Source organism: Monodelphis domestica, chromosome 3 (assembly GCF_027887165.1).
Source record: "Monodelphis domestica isolate mMonDom1 chromosome 3, mMonDom1.pri, whole genome shotgun sequence".
Classification (NCBI taxonomy): Eukaryota; Metazoa; Chordata; class Mammalia; order Didelphimorphia; family Didelphidae; genus Monodelphis; species Monodelphis domestica.
Window position 1 is genome coordinate 17,093,362 of NC_077229.1, and position 17,310 is coordinate 17,110,671.

The window sequence follows — 17,310 nt, forward strand, 5'->3', positions numbered from 1 at the left end:
TCCTCCGCCAGAGTCTTGCTGAGCCAGGTTTGGGATGGTTGTGGCCTGGGGAGAGCTGAGCAGGCCTGCCCACGGGGGGGAGGGGCCCGAAGGTCCTGACGAGGGCTGATGTGCCTCCGGCTCCTTAGGAGAGGTCCGGTGAAGCCCTAGAGCAGAGGGCTGTGTGTGCCCTCCTGGCATCCCGAGTCCTGGGCCAGTGAGCCACCCCGGCCCGGCCCAAGGCCAGACCCTCCATGAGAGCCCCACCCACCGCTGGAGTCCTGCAGCCCTTTTCAGGAGGGCCAGGACCTGATCCCCCATGACTCCCCGCTGCACCAGGGCCTCCCCTTGCGGGTGCTGGCAGGGTGTCACGTCGGGCCCAGCTCCATTCCTCACCTCTCCACGATGGCCAGCGTCTCGTCTGGCCCTGCTCTGGCCTTTGCTCTGAGTGGGAATCCACCCTTGGCTGTGAAGGAAAGGCTTGTGTAAACCTCGGCTTCTGAGGGCCCCTCACACTGGCCCGGAGGCTCCGAACCTGATGACTGTGTCCGCGGAGGGGGCTTCGACACTGCACGTCTGGCCTCAGACAGTGACTAGCCTAGTGACCCTGGGCAAGTCCCCTAAGCCTGTCGGTGTCCTCATCTGTAAAGTGGGCTGCAGAAGGCGCGGCCTTCTCTGCCAAGAAAACCCCCGTGAGGTCCTGAAGAGTCGTTGGCTTCCCCAGACTCCCCAAGGGCTCCAGGAGGCGCTTAGGACCCCCTGAATCAACGGCTTCAGCCCCCGGGGTTCCCCTCCTTCGTGGAGGAGAGCCCTGGGGTCCCACCTGGCTGGGAGGACCAGACCCTGAAGGAGCCACTCTGCCCAGCTTGGAGGCAGGAAAAAGCAAGGCATGCTATAGTGGCCCGCCGCCACGAGGTGGCGCTTCATCCCCGGCGCGTGCCGGGAAGAAAGGCGGCTCTTTGGAAACAGCTGCTTTTTATTGGCCAGGTGGGAACATCAACCTTCTTCCCGCCGCCCAGAGAAGAAGGGAAAAGCCCGCCCGGCCAGGCGGGCGCCCTCAGGAGCCACCGCGGGAAAAGAAGCCTTCGCTCCGGGGCGGCCTGCCCCGCCCCTTCCCGACGGGTTCCTGTTGCCCTGCTGGCTCCTTTCTTTTACCTTCTGTCAGCATCGGTTCTAAGCAAGGGCCGGGCGATCACGGCTAAGTGACTCGCCCAGGGTAACACCGCTAGAACGTGTCTGAGGTCACATTTGAACCCAGGACTTCCGACTATACTACACTTCTCTGATGGGATTTGAACCGTGCTTCTTCGATCACGTGTCCCAGATGGGTCCTGTCTCCGTAACAACAGTCACCGAAGCTAGCATTTCTGTAGCGCAAGCTTTACAGCCCGTTTAACGGAGGGAAGCCGGGGCTAGGCAGCGACTGAGGCCACGTTCGAATTCAGGTCCTCGGACACCAGCCCAGCTTCCAAGCCCTGCTCCGCACCCGAATCGGAGATGGGCGGTCACCTACTTCACCCTCTCGGGGCTTCTTTGGATGAGGTGGTGGCAGCAAGAGTGGCAGTGGGGCCGCCAGGTAAAGTGCTAGAACTTAACGGCAGGAAGACGAGGGTTCAAATCCTGCAGTTTGAAAGACTTCCGAGGTCTCTTGCAGCTTGCACTCAAGAGGGATGGGGGGCGGGGCTTCCTGGGTGTTGGGGAGGACCAGAGCTGTGTGCACTCTGGCGCCTCCTAGCGGCCCAGGGAGGATCAGCACCCGTAGTGGGAAGGCCAGTGCTGGGTGCACTCTGGCGCCTCCTAGCGGCCCAGGGAGGATCAGCACCCGTAGTGGGAAGGCCAGTGCTGGGTGCACTCTGGCGCCTCCTAGCGGCCCAGGGAGGATCAGCACCCGTAGTGGGAAGGCCAGGGCTGTGAGGACCAGCCCCCTATGGGGAGGGTTTGCTGGGCCCTTTTCAGGGCTGCTCCCAACTCCAGCATGGCCACACCCTGGTGAAGCCGTCTCAGTAGAGGAGCTAAGCTAGGTTGAGGGAAACTGAGGAGACCCAAAGCTGGCCATTACTTAGGGCGCATCTACTCTACGGCAGACACGAAGACTTCTCCCATTGGAAGAGCGGAGGGGAACAATTGGTGCCAACAGCTACGAAGGCGGCTGAAGCAGGCTCTGAGGCCATCCCCAGTGCCGCCTGTCTTGGCTCTGGACCTAGATGACTGGAGAGAGAGGGCGGCTAATGACTTCCTCTGAGACTCCCTTACATCCAAGCTCAGCCACCCTAGTCATGCCATTGTGGTGCTCTCCGAGCCAAAAGGGCAACGACTAACCCACCTGGGGGAGCACCTCCCGCCGCCGCCCCGCCCCTCCCCATCACTCTCCAGGACGCCTGAGCTGAATTCAGAGCCCAGGCAGCCCTCGTACCCACAAAGCCTGGAGCAATGCTCCGGGCCCAGGTGCAGCCCCTGGCGCTGAGAAGTCTGGGCTTCCCTCCCGATGCCTGGTGCCGGCAGCGGTACCGGCTAGCTGTCTGGTCACCAAGACTGCCTAGAGCCAGAATCTCAGATCCTTTCTGGGTAGGGGGAGGGAGATAGGCACTTATTAAGCACCTACTGTGTGTCGGGCACTGTCAAGTGCTTTACAAATATTTCCTCCTAGCCCCAAAGCCAACCAGGAGCGGGGAAACACTCGTGTGCACTCGGGGTGTGTGGAGTCAGTAGTGTACGCGATGATTCCTAACAATCATGACTCCGGACAGCCCATTAGACTGAGCTTCTTGGGGGCTCTTTGTGCGTGCCCACGGAGCTCTGGCTTCATAAATGCTTATCCACTGGCAGACGCACGTGTAAGCACATGCATTTTGTGCACAAAATAAAACAAGTGAATCTGGGGCGAGATCCGGGCTGCTCCGCGTGAAAGGTGTCCATTGAAGCTCCGAGCAGGGATTCCGAGAGTAGCCGGAGGTGAGGGGGGAGGGCATCCCCGGCTTCTGGGACGGTCAGGGCCAAGACCAGAGTGCTGCTGGGAAGGGGGATTTGGGGTCCCCTCCCGCTCTGACCCTGCCTCTTCCGGAAGGTCCAGAGTTTGGTAGTCTACCACGGCCTCTCGGAGGCTTCCCCGGGCTCACAGCTCCCTTTGGTTTGATTACGTGAGGCTGAAGGGCAGCCTCGGAGAGTAGTGAACGCCCCATCAAACGAAAACTTGAAGCAGGGGTGGGAAGGGACCTCAAAGGGGAGTTGTTATGCGGCATTCTTGTGCAGGGAGAAGTTTCCTTGGGGTCCACCGATGGACATTCCAGCTCTGAGAATGAGGCTTGGTGCGCCGGCAGCTCCACAACCTAGAACTCCCCAGGGGAGGCCGCTTAAGCCCCGCCTCTCCAAGAAAAGGATTGGCTGGTTTGCACATGAATGGTTATTGGTTATTGGTTCTTGGAGGTGTCAATCCTCCTGCTGGAGACTTGTCCCCTTCCATTGGCTAATACACTGAAGAGGCGGGACGCCGCGGTCGAGAGTTACAATATGGCTGACGACGGCAGCTGGAGGGTCCGTGAGGGGTCACGGGGGCGACCTGAGGGGCGGGAGGGATCGGGGCGAGAGGCGGGAGAGAACTGGCGGCAAGGCTGGGGCCAAATAGTCCTGGAGATGGAGGGAGCCGGGCCTGGGGTTGGGGGGGGCGGGGGGCGGAGTTTACCTAGCAGCGCTGTACAGGAGGGCGGGACGGATGGGGAGGGGTAAGGGCCTAAGGAGTGGCACCAGGGATTCCATTGTAAGAGAAGCGGAGAGGTGGATTTAACGGTACTTGTGGGATGGAAACTTCCAATGAGGCTTCGGACATTTATGAACGGTGACGGGGCGGGGCCAGTGCCTGGGGCGGGGCTTGACTGAGACTAGAGGCGGGACAGGCCTTAAGTGGTAAAGATTGACAGTTGAGAGACTGTCCTAAGACTAAGGGCTGGAGGCAGGACCAAGGGGAAACTGACAGTTGAAGGCTCTCTAAGGGGCGGGGCCAAGAACTAGATTTTAAGATGGAGGCGGAGCCAAAGGGAAACAGTTGAGGGAGACCTTGAGGGGGAGTGAGAGGAACTCAGATTTGAGCGTCTTGAGTGATTGGTGGAGGAGCTAAGGGCAGAGCCAACCAGGGCCGGAAACTAAGAGCCTGAGACTTAGCCAGTGGGGCTAGGAGATAATGAGGCAGGCAGGGGGCAGTAACAGCACCCTCTGGAAAGGTTTTCTCTCCGTTCGATAGATAAAGAAACAGGTTCAGAAGTGAAACCAAGTAACAGCTGCTTCCATGTCTCTGTAGGCTCCTTTTAAATAAAAATAACTTTTATTGATACTTTGTTTTTTACATCACCAGAATCTTCTCCCATTATCTTTCTCTTCTCCTCCCAGAAAGCCATTCTATAGACATTTTTTAGAAAAGGGGTAAAAAAGAGGAAGAGGCAAAACAACCTTCAAAACAGATGAATACACTGAAAACAAACCTGAAAATATATATGTAATGTTCCTCCCACCTCTGCAGGGGAGTGGGGTGCAGATGGCTTCACTGTTTTTTGTTTGGAACCAGACTTGTTCCTTGAAATTTTGCAGCTTTACTTTGGACAGTTTGGCGGGGAGGTTCTTATTGTAGATTGTACAGTGTATGTTGTTTTATGTTGTTTTATTATCTCTGATTTCACTCTGCATAAAGTCACGTGGACTTTTCCTTGTTTCCCTGCACCATGTTCTTTGTTTCTTAAAGCATGATGATATGCCCGTTTGTTTATCTATTCCTCTATCAATGGCCATCTACTTTGTTTCCAGTTCTTTAGTAAACACAAAATGTACTGATGGAAATAATATTTTTGTGTCTATAAGGGCTTTCTTCTCATGACCTCCTTAAGATAGGCAGAATCTCTGGGTTAAAGGGTGTGGACATTTTAGTTATTTTATTTGCATAATTCCAAATTGGTTTCCAAAATCTAGAGGCTTTTAAAAAAAACCTTTATTTTCTGTCTTAGTAACAACTCTTAAGACAAAAGGGTAAGAGCTAGGCATCCAGGGATAAGTGATTTGTCCAGGGTCACACAGCTAGGAAGTGTCTAGGGCCAAAAGACCTCCCATCTCCACTGTGTCACCTAGCTGTTTATAAACTTTTTACAAAAAAGTTTCAAAGCATTTTTCTTTCAGCCTTCTCTGTGACATAAAATGACTACCCCCATTTTATAGATGAAGGAACTGAGGCTCAGAAACATAATATGATGAGCATTACCAAGCACCTACTATGTGCTAGTCACTGTGCTAAGAGCCTGGGATATAGAGAAGGCAAATGACAATCCTTTCTTTCAAGGACCTTATGATCTAATGGAGGAGACAACACAAAAGGAAAGCTGAAGGGCAGGGAATGAAAACAGGATTCTGGGAGTGGGGCTGCGATGATAATGATAATGGTGGAGTTGAATCCTACCATAGAAGCCAGCAGTAAATTTAAGAGATGGTGGAATTTGGAGCCTTTATAAAGGAACATCACATGGGAGAAGTTTTTTCCTCCCTTCCCAGCCTTCCCAGCACTTACTGGTTTAAACCCATAAATGGTAGATTTCAAAGCCCAAGAGACTTAGAGAAAATTAAAATTGGAAGGTAACTTAAAGATTCTTTTAAAGATGGATAAACTAGGTGGCTCAGCTATGCTAAGCCTTGAGATTGGAAGACCTGAGTTCAAATGCAGCCTCAGATGCTTACTAGCTGTGTGTGACTGGGCAAGTCACTTGCTCTTTGCCTCAGTTTCCTCATAAGAGAATAATAATAGCACCCTCCCTCCTAGGATGGCTATGAAGATAAAAGTGTGATACTATTGGCAAAGTGCTTTATAAAGGCCAGCTATCATCATTTTTGTTATTTACAAAGTAATTTTGATTCAGCAGAAATTTGTTCAGCACCTGCCATGCACCATACACTGTGCCAGGGCCTGGGGATACCAAAGCAAAAATGAAATCACATGCCTGACGTTAAGGCACTTACAGCTGGCCTGAGGTAGGGGTAAGGGTATGCTTTCCTTACAAAATGGCTGTGTAGGTATGTAGGCCAAAGAAGGTTATCTCCATTTTCTAGATAAGGAAATCAAGGCCTGGAGCTTCCAATCACACACGGATTCACACCCAGGGCTTTCAGCTCTTTCTGTGTGGGGATATTGAGGGCCTAAAACAGGAGGGGGCAGAGATGCGGGGGTCGTGCAGACCTTGTTCTGAGCCTCCCCTTCTGCATCTGTCATTCGACCTCTGCAGCCTCCAAGGAGCTGTGAAGATTACTGGGCTGAATGGAAGCACTGCCGAACGATCCGGAACTTCCTTCATCATTACTACACCTATGGCGAGAGCCCAGCCTGTGACCAGTGGAAGAGAGACTACAAAAACTGCCAGCAGTGGGAGGAGAGCAGGAGTCCGGACGCCAAGGTGAGTCTGGGGCCAGTTCCTGGGGGCTCGGGGTTAGGTCCAACAGAAATGCAATACCCGCCCTGTTCTGCAGACAGAGCAGTGGCTTCAATCCGGGTGAAGGGGAGGATTTAGGCCGGGAAGGGCCAGGGATAGGCCTGCTGAGATTATCCCGGGCTGCAGGTCGGTGTGGCCCAAGAGAAGTGAGGCAAGCAAAGGTGGGTGCCCGGAGCCTGGAAGGGACAGGGTCAGCCATTGGGACACGCTTCTGGGGGCTATGTAAGAGCCTAACAAGTCTGCCGGGCACTGAGGATGGATCGTGTGATCTGAGGGTCAAGAGAGACCCCAGCAGTGGGTGGCTTTTCCACGAGGGACTGGTCAGGGCTTCAAGTATCCCAGAGTCATAGAAAAGGAAGGGAATGGTGGCGCTCCTGCCCTGGGCCCTGAGATGGAGCTGCACATCCAGTGTCCTCAGTCTAGACAAACGGAGAGCGGTTGTGTGGGAGGGAAATGGGAGCCGTACAGCCAGGCAGGGTCCAAGAAGACTTCCTAAAAGGGGGCTTGGAGGGGTGGGAGGTCGTTAGGCAGGGGCAGCAGGAGACGGCACCGAGCGGGGAGGCTGTCTTTGCTTCAGGGCTTGGCCAGGAGTAGGCAGACTTTCCATCCATTGTGGCACAGTGGGCTACTTAGGAACAGGGTTCGAGTCGTCTCTGCCTCCGTAGCCCAGAACCAGGCTCAGGGCTCGTACGTGATTGTGGTTATTATTAACAATAACAACTAGCATTCCCAGAGCATTCCCAGGCTTGCAAAGCACTTGACAGCTATTCTCCCCACAACAACTCTGAAATGCAGGTGCTTTAATGATCCCCATTTTACAGATGAGGAAACAGAAGAACCAAGAAGTGACTTGCCTGAGATCAGAACAGCTAGGAAGGGACTGAAGTAGGATTTGAACTCGGGTCTTCCTAAGCTTTATCCACCACACCACCTAGCTGCCCCTGATGCATAACAACTCCTCATGGCTGAATTAAATTAGAAAGAAAAGGAATAGCAAAGTCAAGAAGCTACAGAAATCAAGTCAGTTTGGCAGCAGACGTAGCTGGAGGTGGCCCCAGGGCCTTGCTCAGATTTTGGAGATGTGGGGCAAAGAGGGGGCGTCCGCAGGGCCGACTCTGCCCAGGCAGGCAGAGCACCAGGTGGTCTTTGAGGCAAGAGTGCTTTGGGCTGGGGTGGAGGAAGAACCAGGAAAACAGATGGGGGATTGGGGAGGAGGGGCAGGGAATGAGGCCATTCTGGACCGGAGGGAAAGGAAGGTGCTGCCAGGGTGGCCAGGCAGTAGCAGAGCTCCCATCCCTGGACCACGCCGGGATTCATACAGCTCTCTGTGAACAAGAAGGGGATGCAGCGGCATTTATCAAGCCCCTACTGTGTGCCCGCAGCTGGGGATACAGAAACAAGGGCCTCCCTGGCAGGGAGGCTGGCTGGGGGCTTGCCCAGTCCCACAGCTGGCAGGGCTGGCGATGGTCCTCCTGTTACCTGGGGAATGCTCAGCACTAGAGCTCAGCCTCGAGGCATCCCCAGAAGGCCCACAAGGGTCCTCAGGAGGGGCCCCGTGCTGCAGTGGTCAGGGAAAGGAAATAGCCCTGCACGTTCCAGCCACGAGGTGCCGGCCCTCGGCAGTGGGTATAACCGCCCTCTTTGTTTGTACAGCAACTTCTCTGCCAAAGCGAGCAAGCCCGCATCCTGGCCAAGCAGAAGCACCCCCCAGTGTGGACCTTGAGGCAGAATCCCCCCAGAGACTGGCACTTGCCTCTGCCTGAGGAGGAGAAATCCAAGTGAGGGGCCACGTGATGGAGGCGGAAGTCTCCCCACCAGCTGGTGTGAGGCCAAGGGGGCCCAGCCTGTGCCAGCCTCTGGCTTCTCCCGCGCCCCTTCTCCCTTGTTCCTCTGCCTCCTGCTCCCCATGCCCTGTGCCCTCAGAGTTGTGTGGCGGATCAGAAGACCCGCTGCCAGGCAGGGGAGGGGGGGCGCAGCACATTCTTCAGGCACAGTTACTCTTCCCCGGCCTCCATCCCTGGGGAAAGAGGCAGCCAGAACACGTGTCTCGCTCTGGGGACATCAGGGTGTGCCTCCCCTCCAAGGGCTTTGGGAAAGGAGAGTGGGGCCTTCAGTCATTTCTCAGCAGTTCCTGCCACCGCGCCAGGATGATGCCAGCACCTGGCTGCGCAGCTGTGGGACCCACCACCAAGCCCACGCAGGGAGCCTGGAGCCTCACTGCCCTGACATTGCCATGAAGCCCCTGGCATCGTCAGGATGGCACCCACGAGGCAGGACTAGCAGGCCGTGCTTAGCGGAGGCCGCCACCCACTAAGAAGGGCCCTGCAGGAAATCCAGCCCTGGCCAAGGGCTCCACTATCCGGGGTTGCTCTGAGGCTGTTTCTTTCCTTTGTGGCTGTGCTGCTCTGATGGAAAATAAATGTCTGCACAGAGCGGCTTCGACCTTAGCCAGCGAGTCCCTTGTTGTCATTCAGTCGTACCTGGCTCTTCATGGCCCTGTATGGGGTCTCCTTGGCAGAGCCTGCACTGGTTTGTCATTGCCTCCTCCAGCTCATTTTACAGATGAGGAAACTGAGGCCCACAGGGTGGAGTGGCTTGTCCAGGGTTACACACCTAGGAAATGTCTGAGGCCAGATTGAAGGAGTCAGTCTGACTCCAGACCCAGGACTCTCTCCACTGAACCACCCAGCTGCCCCGAAGGGACCTTACAGCATCTTAGTAACAGCTCCATGACAGAAAGGCCAGGGCTAAGCAATCAAGGGAAACCACTTGCCCAGAGACACAGCTAGAAGTGTCTGAGGCCAATTTGAACCCAGATCCTCCTGATTTCAGGCCTGGCTACCCTTCTAGCATCTACTCTTTAAAAGTCAAAATGCCCAGGAATGTACTCCTGTTCCCATTTTCCACACACGAGTGAGATTTGAACATATTTGCACTTTTATCATCTCATTCACATCCAACAATGGCCCTGAGGTGGGGAGGGGCAGAGGGAAGACTTCCCATCGCCTGTGCCTTCTCGGAGGCCCTTTCCTTTGGGTGCAGGCCAGCCTCAGTCAGGAAGAATGCCAGGGGTCAGGATTCTGCCTTTGAGACCCTGGGCGAACCCCGTAACTTCCACGTCTGAATCTCCCACACCAATGAAATCGGGCTCAGACAAAGCAAGGAACAAGGCCCAAAGGGAGGGTCTCCTGAAGCCCACACTTCAGATCCGGGCCCGCATGGCAAAAGGGATGCCTGACCAAGCCCTTTCTCCCTTGTAGACAGGCAGGCAGCCCCAGGAAGGTCTGTGGAGCACCGTCCACCGCTCCATCCACCCTTCACCCACCTGTTCGACCCTCGCAATAACCCGGGGAAGCCTGCTCCGACTGGAAGAGCCCGGGCTCACCTCGACCACCTTCCGAGTGACCCTGGACAGTTTTTAAGAGCAAGTTCTCCATTTCCCTTTTCTATAACCCAATAAAAACTCATTGGACTGTCTGAACGTAATACTTAATCAGTCTTTTATTACGAGTAATCTGCATTCGTATGAAAGTCAAACCCAGCCTCCAGAATTCAGCTCCATCCTCCCCCTGCGGAAGGGCCTGGTGCCTCCCGTGAGGCTCCCTTCCCTCATGTGTGGGCGGACTCCCCCTTTCTCTACTGTGCCTGGCTGCAGACCAGGCAGGATGGGTGCCTACCTGGGGGGACGTGACAGGTGACAGGACAGCAGGGCTGAGCTCCTGAGCGTGTGGGGCCCAGGCTCTCCCACAGAAGCGCACGGTTCAAGGCGGGCCTTGGCCACCGTGGTTGTCCTTGAGCCCCCATGGGTGGGTGCCCGGCTCCTGCCCTATCTCTTATGCACCACCTGTACGTACACTTTGGTGACATCGTTATACTTGCCCTCGGGGGCCTGGTAGCCGGGGGTGGCTGGGGTATAGGTCGGGCCCTCCTTTTCAAAGGGAAACAGACTGTCGTCTCTCCGGATTGCCGCTTGGTACAGCAGCTCCGACTCCTGGCGTAGCTCCCGAAGGGCTTCTTGCTGGGCCTCCAGCATGGACCTGATCTTCTTTTGCTCAGCCTCAGCCTCCTGCTGTTTGTAGAGGGTCCATTTCTTCATGAGAAGAGTCCTCCTTTCACTGACCTCAAAGGGCACCTCCGGCTCAGGGCGCTGCCTGGGGACACAGAGCAGGGCTTCAGGGGAAAGCTGCTGCCCTTGGGACCACCCTCAGGTCTGGGAGGTAGGACACCTGCCCTGGCACTTGTGCCCCCCATTCTAGCTCTACCTCACAGGCTGCCTTCCCCCCTGTGTAGCACTCAGATGCTTTAGGAGGCCACCTACCTCTCCTGGACTCCAAAGCAAGGCCAAGAAGGCCAAGCTGCTGCGATTCCCTGCTAAGAGGGGCTTCTCAGAGAGCACAGGTGCCCCCCAGCCTACCTCTCTTCCTGCAGGTACTTCACAGGAGTGATAAAGTCTTCGATGGGGATCAGTTCCTGGCTGACCTTCTCCAGCTTCTTAATTTTCTTCTTCAGCCGGTCCTTTGCGGCCTGCTCTTTCCTGGGGTCCACCTTCTTCTTCTTTCTGAGAGGCTCTCCTCTGGTGGGGGCAGTGAGCAGGAGACCCATCCCCTCAGAGTCTGGGCAAGGGCTGGCCAGAGCCCTCTGAGCCCCTCCTCCCCCAGGGACAACAGCGGTGGGCGCTGTGGAACCCAGAGCAGGGCCTAGCACACAGTGGGCCCTGGGGAGCGCCCCTTCCCCCCTGACTGGGGCTCGTGTTCCTCTGCTTAGCAGTGTGTGCTAGACACAGAGTCTGCCTTCTAGCGGGCTGGCTGGGTCTGTCGCAGGATCTGAAACCCTCAGGCCAGGGAGCCAGGCTAGGTGACTGTTTGACCAGTCACCGAGGAGGCCCGGACAGGGGCTCCCTAGGCAGGGAGTTTGGCCTTGCTTCCTTCCCCCTGGACGTGGGCACTTTGCTGGATGCACCCTCTCCCTACCTGGAGGCCTGGGGAAGCTCTTACCTCACCGGGAGGGCAGCTCGCAGGGAGAGCAGCGCCGTGGCCCAGAGGTGGCTCTCTCTGCCCGGAGCGTGAGGCCAGCAGGGCCGGGGAAGGCTGCGGAGAGAGACCAGAGATCAGCACATTCAGGGGCTTCGAGGCCCTGCTCCTGCGCACCCCGGTTCAGGGACATCAGCTGCCTTGTAGAAGAGGGCGGGGTCCCCAAATGAGTGACATATGGGGGAAGGGGTGGCCCCCTCCCTCCAAGCTGAACTGGGGCCGAGGAGGTTGCTGCCTCTGGAGGGTCTGGCCACCCCCGCCAGCCCTTTCGGACTCCCCGTCATCCAGCATCACTCCATTTCTAGGATACCCGGGCTCCCGACGCTCCCAGTCATTCCTACTGCCAACGCACTCTCCGCCTCCACGCCAGCCGGCTCTCACCGCCCAGCTCAGACTTCACCTCTTCCAGGAAGCCCACCCCATCCATGTCCCCCTCCCTCCCGAGCAAACGAGCAAACGGAGCTGGAAGTGGGAAGAGGCCTGGGGTGGAGAGTCCCTCCCTTCTCAGGGGCCTGAGGGAGGTGCCAAGGTCAACCTCCACGGGGAGGAGGGGGGGGAAGGGGATCACCTGCCCCGACCTGGGCCCCCCCTTTCACGCGGACCCAGCGGGACTCACCAGGCCCGGAGCCCCCCGGAGCGGCCCTGCAGAGCTAGCGCGCGCGCTGCGGCCCCCAGCGCAGCCATGGCCTCGGCCTCAGCTCCGGCGTCCCAAGCACCGCCACTACCACCGCTGTTCAGCACTCTCGTTGCTCTCACTCCGGTCCGCACCTCCTGCGCACGCGCACATGCTCAGTACTGGTGTTCCGCGCAGCCAACTCCGCCTCTGACGCCAAACCGCTCGCGTTCCGCCCGACTGGGGGCGGGGCCCGAAAGGGGAGGGGCCTCCTAGCCAAGAGACACCCTCCCAGGGCCGCTGGCTCCAAAGCCTCGCCCATGTTCATTCCCCTCCGGCCTCGTTTGGGGTTTGGGGGAGGGGCCAGAAGTGTCCACGCCAGCACAGCCGAGCCTGTCAGCTCTCACTGGAGCTCTCCGACTCCGCCCCCCCTCTTCTTCGTGATATTGACCAAAAATCCTGCCATTGACCAATTCCTTCCTTCTTGGGTTACAAGTTTGGACTGTGTCGTCTTATATACTTGCACACACACACATACACCCCTTACCTTCCATCTTAGAATGGTTTGGGAGTCTGGAGGTCCTGGAGCTGGGTGACCCTGGGGAGTCATTTAACCCCCATTGCAGAGCCCTTACGCTCTTCTACCTTCTAAGACAGAAAGTAAAGGTTTAAAAATCGAATCTAATCCCTCTCTCTTGTTCCCCCCCTTCCCATGCTCCATCTGGCATCACTGACCCAGGAGCCTCCTGCTCCGTTTCGGTCCCGTTTATTGGTTGGGGTCTGGCTTGGTTTCCAGATGAGGAGAAGCTGATTTCTGTCGCTTTTTGAATGAATGTTTGCCATAAAGGAGTAGCTGGTGCAATAAAAGAACAAAAAGAAACCTATAGATCACTAGTAATAATAATAATAACTAGCATTTATAGATGGCTCAGTGGATAGAGCAGGAGGAGGTCTGAAGTAGGGAAGACTGGAGTTCAAATACAGCCTCAGGGGAGTGTCCCTCGATGAAGGAATGGCTGAACAAAGTGATGGTGATGGGATACCATTGTGCTGTAAGGAATGATGAACAGCATGATTTCAGGAGAGCTGGGAAGACAAACATGAACTGATACGGAGTGAAATAAGCAGAACCAGGACAACATTGTACACAGAGCCTGATACACTGTGGCACAATCAAATGTAATAGACTTCTCTACTAGCAGCAATGCAATGACCCAGGACAATCTGGAGGAATTTGTGAGAAAGAAGCTCTCCCCATCCAGAGGAAGAACTGTGGGAGCGGAAACAGAAGAAAATGTGTGATTTATGGGTATAAGATTGGGGGTTTGGGTTTTATAGAATTGCTCTTTTACAAAAATGAACAATATGGAAATAGTTTTGAATGATAATATATATATGTATAACCCAGTAGTAGGGAAGGATAAGAGGAGGAAGAAAACATAAATCATGTAACTTGGGGGAAAATGTAAAAATAAACAAAAATAAAAAATAAATCAAATATGGCTCAAGCATTTACTAGCTGTGTGACCCTAGGCAAGACACCTATCCCTGTTCACCTCAGTTTCCTCATCTGTCAAATGAGCTGGAAAAGGAAATGGCAAACCACTCCAGAATCTATGCCCAAAACAACCCAAATGGGGTCAAGAAGAGTCAGACAGAACTGAAACAACTGAATAACAACCAAAGCTTTAAAGTTTAAAAAGTACTTTCCGAATATCCTATTTAATCCTCACAACATCCCTAGGAGGTAAGTGCTATTATTAATCCCATTTCAAAGAATGACTTGCCTAGAATTACACTGCTAAGGAAGTACTTGAAGGCATATTTAAACTCAGGCCTTAATGGTTCCAGGTCCAGAGTTCTATCTACTATACCACCTAACCCTTTTTTTCCCTTTTTTTTTAAACCCTCACCTTCCATCTTGGAATCAATACTATGTATTGGGGTTCTAAGGCAGAAGAGTGGTAAGGGCTAGTCAATGAGGGTTAAGTGACTTGCCCAGAGTCACACAGCTAGGAAGTATCTCCCATCTCTAGGCCTGGCTCTCCATCCCCTGAGCAAACTAGCTGCCCCTCTAACTCCTTCTTTACATCTAACTAAACTGCATCTAGACAGATGTGTGTTTGTAAGTGTTTAAGAAATAGCTCTCCATTATGAAACAGCACACTTTCAGATTTAACTGTCTTAATAAATCCACAATAGTGAGAAACTGAGGTACTTACTATTGGCAAGGCTAGTGGTTCCCAGTAATAGAGGTCAATGGTCCCTCAGTAATGAAAGACCTCTACTACAGACAGAGCAACTTTTTATAGTTTATCATTTACTTGAGGTAGAGATGCCCCCAATGATGCTTATGATTGGTTCTTCATTATGCTCTCTGACCACCTGACCATGAGTCTTCATTCATCCTGGTGATTGGAAAACCCAAATTAGACCAACGTCCTCTTGTAAGAACCAAGCCCACAGTGCCCTCCCAGATCAAGGGATTTCCAGTGTTTGTGATGTTAGGGAGGGGGCAAAGTATCAGTCTCCTCCCCGGAACATTCTCTGGAAGCTCTCCCATCTTCCACTCCCTATACCAGTGGAAAACATCTTGTGGCCAGGTTGAATCATCCTTCATCCGTTCTTCTTGTGTCCCTCACCTGGCATCTTGTTTTGCTCACTTCTTAAGAGCTGACATTAGAGGGGGCAGCTGGGTAGCTCAGTGGATTGAGAGCCAGACCTAGAGACGGGAGGTCCTAGATTAAAATCTGGCCTCAGATACTTCCTAGCTGTGTGACCCTGGGCAAGTCACTTGACCCCCATTGTCTAGCCCTTACCTCTCTTCTGCCTTGGAGCCAATACACAGTATTGATTCCAAGACGGAAGGTGAGGGTTTAAAAAAAAGCAATGGCATTAGATCTGCACAATGTAATGCTTTAAGCCTCAAAGCTCAATAACAATGTTAAAACTGGACTATAATGGTTACTCTTATGAATAGCAAAACAACTTTCAATAAAGAATCAGTGATCAATAATCCATTTCACATGACCTGAACTATTAACATGTTTTCATTCTTTTCCTAAGTCTAGACAATCAGCTGATCTTCTCAGGGCATGACTTTAAGGCCCTTCTCTGTGCCCATTGCCCCTCTCTGGATGGACACTGCAGCTTCTCAGAGTTCTTCCTAAGCACAGCCACCTAGAACCAAACCCAGACAGGTCCAACGAGAGTTTTGGCACTATCGCCTCCCTTGTCCTGGACTCTTAGCCCCAGATTTCATGGACTCTCCGGACTGTTGTCATCCTGTCACATTCTTCATTTGTGTGGAGACTCCACTATATGAAAACCCCAAATCTTTTGTCTAATGAATCAATCTAGGATTGTGCCTTCCCCATCTTCCATTCGGGAAGCTCATTTTTCTAACCCCTCTCCTCTCTAAGCTTTGACGGCTGCTCTGTCATGGTTCCCTTCCAGCTTTCCTGACCTACTTACTCTGGTTCCTTTGCAGCTTTTTCATTGTTATCAAACTTCCTGTACATCAGTGTGTTCCAAGGCTCTGTCTCTCTTTTCTTCTTTTTGGAAAATTTTATTTAATTAGTTAATTTAGAGTATTTCCCCATCATTACCCTTCCCTTAGCCGACACGCAATTCAACTGGGTTTTACATGTGTCATTGATCAAGACCTATTTTCATATTATTAATATTTCCACTAGGGTGATCCTTTGGAGTCTACATCCCCAATCCTCTCCCCATCAGCCCATGTGATCAAGCAGTTGTTTTTCTTCTGTGTTTCCGCTCCCATCGTTCTTTCTCTGGATGTGGATAGCGTTCTTTCTCATAAATTTCAGCCTCTGTTTCACAGGATGAGGTGACCTAATCTCTACAGACGTGCCATCCCCATTGTTTCACCACTCCTCAATCTCACCCTCTCTACTGACCCCTTCCCTACTGCCTGCAAACAGGCCTGTGCCTCCCCAATGCTGAAAACTCACTTGGTCGCCCATTTCTCTTAGCTGCAGATTCCATATCCCCACTCTGTTCTGGGGCAAGACTCCTTGAGAAGGCCTTCTACTGTTGACACCTCCACTCCCAATCTCTTCTTCACTCCATCCCCATCATTCAACAGAAGCTGCTCTCTCTGGTGTTACCAATGATCTCTTAATTGCCAAATCCAATCTCCATCCTCAATGTTTGCAGGATACTGTGCCCTTGAGGCTTTCCACCTACCTCTCTAACCACTCCTTCTCTGACTCCTTTGTTGGATCTTCCTCCAGATCATGTGCTCTCACCACAGATGGCCCTCAGGGTTCTGTCCTGCCCTCTCTTCCTTTCTCTCTTTATATTACTTTTTTTGGAGACCTCCTCAGCTCCCAAGAACTTAATGACCATCTCTCTGCTGATGGCTCTCAAATCGACCTATCCTGTGCCAATCTCTTTCGTGATTTCTAGTCTCACATCTCCAAATACCTTTCAGACATCTGTGATATGGAAATCACTTTAAAAGACTGATATATATATATTAATTTAAGGTCGCCAAGGAATTCAGCTATGTAATTCCTAAATGAAATCTCAAATCAGCAGTCAAACTTTTATGGAGTTTTTAATTACAAACAGTAGGAAGAAAGGTATGAGAGAGAGGGGCGGGGTGCGGGGGGGAGAGAAAGGAATAGGGCTTAAATACCCACTCTGCTTAGGCTGGGCCAAAGGCCCAAGGCCTTGGATAGCCGAGGCAAAGAAAAGAGATCAGTCCCTATCACTCACATGACCAAAATGGAGAAACAGTCTGAGGGCCTCCACTCCAAGCACCAGGCTCCAACCATCACAACTCTCCTCCACCCAGGAAGTTCCATCACTCCTGAGCTGTCCTCTACCTCACTTCCTGTGTCTCCCCTGTGCCAGTGGTGGCTCTAGCTTAACCCAGGACTGCCCAGAGGTCTGTCCTCTTTGCACATGTCTGTTGAAGGTTATATTCTCAAATAATTAAATCTTGAGCTTTGCTGCAGCCCTTCCTAAATACTTTTACCCTGAGTAGGGTGGAGATTGTAGTTTCCAAGACCTGATTCTGTCATTCCAAGTATCTCTGTTTTTATTGATCAGGAAATAGCCAAATCCCATCCTCTAAAGAATGGTTTGAACAGGGTTGAGTAGTTTTTAAATTCACAATCCCCCCCCCCCCAGGTCCAAGGAAGGCTAACCTCTCTGATGGGTCTTGTAAACATACTAGCTATGAAATTACAATAGTTAGAGATAA

At 53.2% G+C, this 17,310-nt stretch overlaps 2 protein-coding genes across 4 annotated transcripts; one reads left to right on the forward strand and one right to left on the reverse strand.

Annotated features, from left to right (window-relative positions):
• The first annotated feature begins 1,367 nt into the window (after positions 1 to 1,367).
• C3H22orf39 (chromosome 3 C22orf39 homolog) lies at positions 1,368 to 9,911 on the forward strand. 3 transcript variants are annotated; one of them, XM_056821410.1, is made up of 4 exons: positions 1,368 to 1,555; positions 6,231 to 6,398; positions 8,088 to 8,212; positions 9,695 to 9,911. In XM_056821410.1, exons 1-4 carry the CDS (start codon positions 1,517 to 1,519, stop codon positions 9,777 to 9,779), a joined length of 417 nt encoding a protein of 138 aa, XP_056677388.1. In that variant the 5' UTR covers positions 1,368 to 1,516; the 3' UTR covers positions 9,780 to 9,911. The 3 variants fall into 3 exon arrangements, with proteins under 3 accessions (XP_056677388.1, XP_007490528.3, XP_016288008.2); XM_007490466.3 differs by lacking the exon at positions 1,368 to 1,555 and adding an exon at positions 3,366 to 3,510; XM_016432522.2 differs by lacking the exons at positions 1,368 to 1,555; positions 8,088 to 8,212 and adding an exon at positions 3,366 to 3,510.
• A 6-nt stretch (positions 9,912 to 9,917) lies between these two features.
• MRPL40 (mitochondrial ribosomal protein L40) lies at positions 9,918 to 12,702 on the reverse strand. The gene is made up of 5 exons (XM_007490468.3): positions 12,625 to 12,702; positions 12,081 to 12,235; positions 11,429 to 11,521; positions 10,849 to 11,007; positions 9,918 to 10,585 (listed from the first exon to the last, which is right to left on the reverse strand). Exons 1-5 carry the CDS (start codon positions 12,685 to 12,687, stop codon positions 10,261 to 10,263), a joined length of 795 nt encoding a protein of 264 aa, XP_007490530.2. The 5' UTR covers positions 12,688 to 12,702; the 3' UTR covers positions 9,918 to 10,260.
• Positions 12,703 to 17,310: the final 4,608 nt, after the last annotated feature.

Bases quoted from the DNA above. Each gene is read 5' to 3' on its own strand.
- MRPL40 (XM_007490468.3), bottom strand. From the start codon at position 12,687: ATGACTCCCCAGGGTCACCCAGCTCCAGGACCTCCAGACTCCCAAACC. The intron at 12,236-12,624 runs GTAAGGGGTGTA...GCGCGTGCGCAG, and splicing joins AAACCATTCTAAGATGGAAG to GAGGTGCGGACCGGAGTGAG. The intron at 10,586-10,848 runs GTAGGCTGGGGG...CTGTGTCCCCAG, and splicing joins AAGTACCTGCAGGAAGAGAG to GCAGCGCCCTGAGCCGGAGG.
- C3H22orf39 (XM_007490466.3), top strand. From the start codon at position 3,376: ATGGTTATTGGTTATTGGTTCTTGGAGGTGTCAATCCTCCTGCTGGAG. The intron at 3,511-6,230 runs GTCCGTGAGGGG...CGACCTCTGCAG, and splicing joins CTGACGACGGCAGCTGGAGG to CCTCCAAGGAGCTGTGAAGA. The intron at 8,213-9,694 runs GTGAGGGGCCAC...TCTCCCTTGTAG, and splicing joins CCTGAGGAGGAGAAATCCAA to ACAGGCAGGCAGCCCCAGGA.